Source organism: Cololabis saira, chromosome 10, assembly GCF_033807715.1.
Source record: "Cololabis saira isolate AMF1-May2022 chromosome 10, fColSai1.1, whole genome shotgun sequence".
NCBI lineage: Eukaryota > Metazoa > Chordata > Actinopteri > Beloniformes > Belonidae > Cololabis > Cololabis saira.
Window position 1 is genome coordinate 13,252,650 of NC_084596.1, and position 6,871 is coordinate 13,259,520.

General features: G+C 37.3%; 1 protein-coding gene across 5 annotated transcripts in view; it reads left to right on the forward strand.

Annotated features, from left to right (window-relative positions):
• Positions 1-6,430, forward strand: part of LOC133452440 (guanine nucleotide exchange factor VAV3-like) — a 75,357-nt gene extending 68,927 nt beyond the window's left edge. For 2 of the 5 annotated variants that reach the window (XM_061731744.1, XM_061731746.1), the window contains exons 26-28: positions 1,713-1,766; positions 3,187-3,335; positions 5,475-6,430. In XM_061731744.1, coding sequence (XP_061587728.1) covers positions 1,713-1,766; positions 3,187-3,335; positions 5,475-5,516 — 245 coding nt within the window. In that variant the 3' untranslated portion in view covers positions 5,517-6,430. The remainder of the gene's footprint in view (positions 1-1,712; positions 1,767-3,186; positions 3,336-5,474) is intronic. The other 3 variants (XM_061731747.1, XM_061731748.1, XM_061731745.1) reach the window with 2 other exon arrangements.
• The last annotated feature ends 441 nt before the right edge of the window (positions 6,431-6,871 follow it).

Consider the following 6,871-nt stretch of genomic DNA (forward strand, 5'->3'; position numbering starts at 1 on the left):
TCACACAGGTTCCTTTATTAACAGAGGTCTGCACAATATCAAAATGTATAAAACAAATGAAATAAAAATAAACTGCTTGCATATATAGAATAAAAATGCTTCTTGAATAAAATAAAACAAATATCCCTTTCCTGCAAAACAATTACATTAAAATACACTGTGCAATTAATACAATGTAGACAGTAACAGGCAGACTTTTCCACTGAGGTTGACAGTTGTGCAAATAACAAAACATTTGTGCAAATCTCAAATAAAACATTCAAGTCAATTTGTCACAAAATAAGCTATATCAAAATCATAAAAAAAAAAATCGATATAAACGATATTGTCTCGTACCATATCGCGTTTGAAAATATATCGATATATATTAAAATCTTGATATATCGCCCAGCCCTAGTTCATAGAGTGTTCACCTGGCTTCATGACCAGTTTGAAGGACAGAGATGGCATGGAAAAGTAATACAAGATCTTGCTGACATGGTCAGTTGTTTGTATATGACAGATACACATGTGTTTGTTTAACCTCTTCCTGAAAGCATGTAAATATTTGGGTCGGACACTGAGCACATAATAGCCTCCGTCTGCATGGGAACGAGAAGAAGGCGATGGCGTGGAAGCATGTTGTTGTGTTTTCTCAGTGTGCACCTCTGATGACTCACACTGGATTTCACGTGGGAGCATCAGTGTTTTAGGCCGCACAGTTCAGGATCCTGGATGTCTTCTTGTCACGGCATCACGCTCTGGTCATGAATACGCTCTCCAACATGCTGCTATGGCTGACCTAGTCTCAAGATGATGATCTTGCTAATGCCAATAAATATGCAGTGTGATGTGGGATGAGTTGTGGAAGCCTCACTGTGTAGCTAAATGGATGACGGAGAACATTTTTATTTTCTACTATAAACATGATTAATGTTCTCTCATCTATTCCTGTTGGCCTTTAGTTTCAGCTGAAATGTACATCTGGTAAATACTGTCATTATTTTGCTGTTTTTTTTTATGTACCTTCATTTTATGTTGTTTTATATTTGAGAGCAAAGCCCTTTGGTCAACATTGGACATTTTTAAATGTGCTATAAAATTTAAAGACTTGGTTAATTAATACATAAAAAGATATTTTTTAAGTATGCGATTAGTACTTATAGTTGTAAATAAGTGGGAGATGCAGTGGTCAAATAAAATAAAAATCAGCTGGGCTATTTATTGTATCTATAATAATTGAACATTTCATTGTGATTATTAAGAGGACTTTAGTTCCAGCTTTAGCAATCTTAACTTCTGCCGATCTTTCTTTGAACTTTGAGACATTCATACACCAAAACGTAAGGAAACCCCAAATATCGAGATTCGGCATAAGTGCTGAAAGTATGAAAAGCTATAGTGAAGAAGAAAAAACTATGGTAATAACGATGAAAGATGAAAATATTTGAAATGTTGATAAGTGAAAGACGAAATGACAAATCAAACCCTGAAATGACGAAACGAAACTGTGCTACGTGAAATTGTCATAGTTGGACTGTTTAGTCCTCCTCTCTCAGTTCTGGGATTCATTTAGTCTTTCTTGTCTGACTTTGACGATTCCTGTGTTCTGTCTCCCCTATCCTCTCACACACTCTCCTTCTATCAAGCTCACATTTACTTTCTTATGTCCTCTCTGCTTCCACCACGGCCTGAATCCACCCTCCCCCCACACTTGCCGGGCTTCTCTTTAGTTCCTCCTGGTGGTTGCGGCTTTGTTCCTCCCTCCTCTTCGCCTTTCTGGTCAGGTACTGGTGCAGCTTTTCTACTCTCTTTGTTTCTCTCTTGCTTTATGCCCATATTTCTAGGCTGCAGAAGACAAACTTTCTTGTTTTTTTTTGTCACCTCTGTTAACAAATGTCTGCTTGTATGCCATTTTACACAGATCAATGTGAATTGGTGTTAAACCGTTTCACATAAGCATGTTGTTAGACAGAAATGGTTCACTTTCTTCCCTCTTGGAAAATATAACTGCATAAGAGTGGAGCTGAAAAGCCACAATTGCTGGCGTTTCCATTTTACAAAATCCAACAATTACACTAATAATTCAGCTACTGAAAAAGTGGATGTGTGTTTTTTTTGCTTAATTGACTGTGACAAATGTATTGCACAATAGTAAATTAGTGTTAATGTTCAATAAAAGTGTTAAAGACCAGCAACTGTGGCAACCACCTTGAAAAAATAAAGCCCTCAGGCAAGAAATGGGGAGTTTTTTGATTGCCCCCACCCCCAGTTTCCTTCTACCAGAATGGTGCAATGGGGGATCTAATACGATTATTTTCAGTTTTGTTTTTTTTTCTGTGTATTTTTGTGCTTGATAACATCCCGTATGTGTGTATTTGTGTGGCTGAGCATTTGTCTTGGTGTGATGTGCCTCTGTATAAGTCAGGAAATGCATCACTTTCAACAAGCATATCTGCATAGTGGTGTCATCTGCATCATAGATAAAGTAGACAAATATTAGCACACCAGTGTTCACATGTGATATGAGTCCTGACCTGCATGTGTGGGAATAATCTTGCATACCCTGATGCATTTGCTTGAGTTGAGTTCAAAATTAACTTTTAATAAGTACAACACGTGACCGTGATAAACCTTGACCTCTCATCTTCACTACTGTGTACCAGGCCCAAACAAGCCGGGGTGTGGAATGTATCTCCTTTCATAGTGAACCTGGCCTTTTCTCTCATTTCTTTTTATTTGATTCTACTCTTACTATACAGTGAGTGAGGTCCACAAGTCAAGGTTATTTGCTCCCTCATCATCCATGCAAGATTGCTATAGTTACTGTACTTCACTCTGGATAATGCCCATGAGAAATGCACGTCACACCAAAGAACCCTTGCACAAGCAAAGAAGTGTTATAATACTGCAGTCATATAAAACCAAGATCAATAAACCAGCTATACTGTAGTTGAGCTGAGGTTGCTCATTCCTCTTTTTTTTAAATCTTCTTTAACAGTAAATACGCCTGTAAGGGAGTGCATGGTTTGATTAGAATCCAAATCCCTTTTTTTACAGGATGAACTCTGTCCACTCAGTCCAAGATGTGTCACAAACACTTGTCCATATCACCCCAAAACTTCTAAGAGTCGTTGTCAGAATATGTGAAATGTTGTCAATAGCTCTCCCGATAAGACTCTCTCTCTCTCTTTCTCTCTGTCTCAGTCTTTTCTCCTAGAGTGGTGGGTATTGCGGTGGCACGCTATGACTTCAGCTCCAGAGACACCCGGGAGCTCTCTCTGCTGCAGGGAGACATTATCAAGATCTACACCAAGATGTCTAATGGATGGTGGAAGGGGGAGGTCGACGGCAGGGTACTTTTACAACTACATTTTCCATTCTGCTCCTCGCAGCTTAAGTGGTTTTGATTTACACTCTTCGTGAGAATTAAGACCTGTGTTTACCTGTATTGCACAAATATTTCTAGGGGTCAGAATGAGTATGGGTTTAGCAATTATGGCCCATTTGGCAGAGATGAAAGCAGGTAAAAGAGAGGAGAGAGCAGGCAACACGGGACAGAAATGTCATACTTGGCTATTTACTAAACGAGTGAAAATAGTATTGTATGTAAATGTTTTAGCTATTTAGTATAACCAAGCAGTATCTTCCTGGGGTGAAAAAGCTCACAGCAAAAATAAACATATTTACAGGTACAGACGATGGTTTTGGATGTGTTTTGTGTTCTTGCCTGTCATCTACAGGACTGTCTCAGAAAATTAGAATATTGTGATTTTCTGTAATGCAATTACAGAAACAAAAATGTCCTACAATCTGGATTCATTACAAATCAACTGAAATATTGCAAGCCTTTTATTATTTTAATATTGCTGATCATGGCTTACAGCTTAAGAAAACTCAAATATCCTATCTCAAAAAATTTGAATATTCTGGGAATCTTAATCTTAAACTGTAAGCCACTGTAAGCCAACTGTAAGTCAGCAATATTAAAATAATAAAAGGCTTGCAATATTTCAGTTGATTTGTAATGAATCCAGAATGTATGACATTTTTGTTTTTTTAATTGCATTACAGAAAATAAAGAACTTTATCACAATATTCTAATTGTCTGAGACAGTCCTGTAGGGGCTGCAGAAATCCAAGGCTGTTAAAGCTAAATGACATCTCAATAATTTAGTCCATATCTTGGTCATGTTCTGGGTCTCTGGAAAGCGCCTAGAGACAACTTCTGTTGAAATAGACGCTATATAAATAAAATTGAATTGAGTTGAATTGAATCTTATATCCACTTTATGGCTGTTACCCATGTGTGTAGCAATTACTGCAAAAAAATATTGAAATTTAAAGGAATTCGAGTATATTCTACCCAAGAAAACAGCTTCAGCTCTGCCATGAAGGTGTGTTTCCATGCAACAATACTTTTATGACTTCTGAGAAAATCGAATCAGGCCATATCTGTGCAGATTTATAAAATATCATAAAAGGACATGTCTCATATTTGTGCCATTCAGTGCTGCTATACAGTACTCGAGTTGTAAAAAAAGAAATCAGGGGGGATGGTGGATTTTATCATATGGGGACAGATCATTTGTCCTGATTACAAATAATATAATATATTACAAATAATAGCACTGACCAAAGCACCTGCAGAAATACTGCAGGAATGACATAGCAGCAGTTAAATGCAGCCTTCTGTAAGCTTTAAATACCCTTTAAATACCACTCTGAACTTATCAATATGCCTCTGTCCTTCACAGGATAAGTAAAATGGATCACTGCAAAAACTCAAAATCTTAACAAGAATATTTGTCCTATTTCTAGTTAAAATGTCTCATTTTAGTAAAATAATCTCATTACACTTAAAACAAGACTCCTCACTGGAAAAAACAACAATTTTCAACTGTTTCAAGTAGATTTTCACTTAAAATAAGTAGAAAAATCTGCATGTGGAACAAGATTTTATTGCTTGTAATGAGAAGATAAATCTTGTCCCACTGGCAGATTTTTCCTATTTATTTCAAGTGAAAATGTACTTGAAACAGGTGAAAATAAGTTATTTTTCTGGTGTTATTTTTCTGGTGATGACTCTAAATGTTGAAATAGCAGTAAAACCACATTCATTGATGAAATGACATATGGGATGGAAAGGAGGGATGGCAGTTTTACAGGGGGGATGATTTTGACAGTTTTCATTTCAGGGGGGATGCCATCTCCCCTCATCCCCCCTCAACTCCAGTACTGGCTGTTACCCATGTGTGTAGCAATTACTGCAACAAAATATTGAGAATTTAAGGAATTTGAGTATATTCTACCCAAGAAAACAGCTTCAGCTGGTGTGTGTCAGGTGTGTTTCCATGCAACAATACTTTTATGACTTCTGAGAAAATCTAATCAGGCCATATCTGTGCAGATTTATAAAATATCATAAAAATACATGTCTTATATTTGTGCCATTGAGTGCTGCTATATAATTAGTTTGTTTTGCTGCTTCTCAGGTGGGCTGGTTTCCCGCTACCTACGTGGACGAAGAAGACTGACTGCTTGGCGAATAATATCCATTCAGTATCGATTCAAAGGTAATAACCTCTGATGCAGGCCACATCGCTCTGCCACTCTCTGTACCCTCAGTCAAACCTTCTTGACAGAACTCAGAGACGCAGTCACGAGCGGAGGAGGCATCAGCTCCCTTAAATTAATCTAAAAAGAAAGGAAAAAAAGAGATTTCCCTGCCCTCTCTCACAGACTCTCACATGAAGGGGCAGGTGTCAAATCCGAGATTTCATGAGTGTCGTGCCACATCTTGCCCTTCTGCGGCTCCGTCTGCCCCTGAGGGCCCACCGGAAAAAGGAGCGTGTGCTGCACCTTGATAGCCCTCCCTTCCTCTGTTCCCGCTCACCTTCTCTTATTATTGATGACTCCATTGGCTGGTGTAAGACTTTCTCCAATGTCATCCTATTTCGACACCAGGAAGGCTCCGTCACCCAGCTGGAGCGCTGAATCCTCTGACAGTGCACCACTCAGGTGCTCCATCAATATGAAATGCAGACGCTGAGAAGCTTTGACTGTGGCTGGAACGCTGAAGCCCCGACGGCTGCTCAGACATTTGTGTACAGCTTTTTTTTTTTATTGTTTTTTGTTGTATTTTTTTTACCACTGGAAAACCTTCATTTATTAAAAACCTCAAACCTCCTCAGGAAAAGGATTGGAAGTTTTCAGTTTAAAATCTGTCAATTACGTGTCCTTGACATTCAGTGTTAATAACAGTTAGAGCTTGAAGTGGTTCCTTAAAGCAGTGGTTCTCAAACTTTTTTCAGTGATGTACCCCCTTTTACAGCAGTTACAGTGCTGTGCCATCAATGTCTGATTTATTAAACCTTAACTAAACATTGCATGTAGAAACAAATAAGAAAAACAGAAAACAATGAATATACATAAATAACTAAAAATGTATTCACAAAAAAAATCATTAATTTAATTATAAATAAATCATATTTTCTTTACAAATTGATAACTTAATAATAAATAAAGATTTTCTCACACAAAATAATCAGCAACTTTGCTTCTTTTGGGTTCAAACAATGAAAATTGCAAGTTTTCATCACATAAAATTGAATTGTTGCATTGAACTTTTTTTTTAAGGATACTAAAATTGAATACGGAATATAAAATTCAGTGTATGAATGTGCATTTATATTTTATTTTACTTTTTATAATATAATTATTTCTCAAGACTTATTTATTATTATTAGGCTTACTGCTTTTTAAAAATATATATTCTTATAAATCTCACGTACCCCCTGGAGTACCTCCACGTACCCCCAGGGGTACGCGTACCCCCATTTGAGAACCACTGCCTTAAAGGAACTTATTCTGAGTTAAAACGACCCTAGGT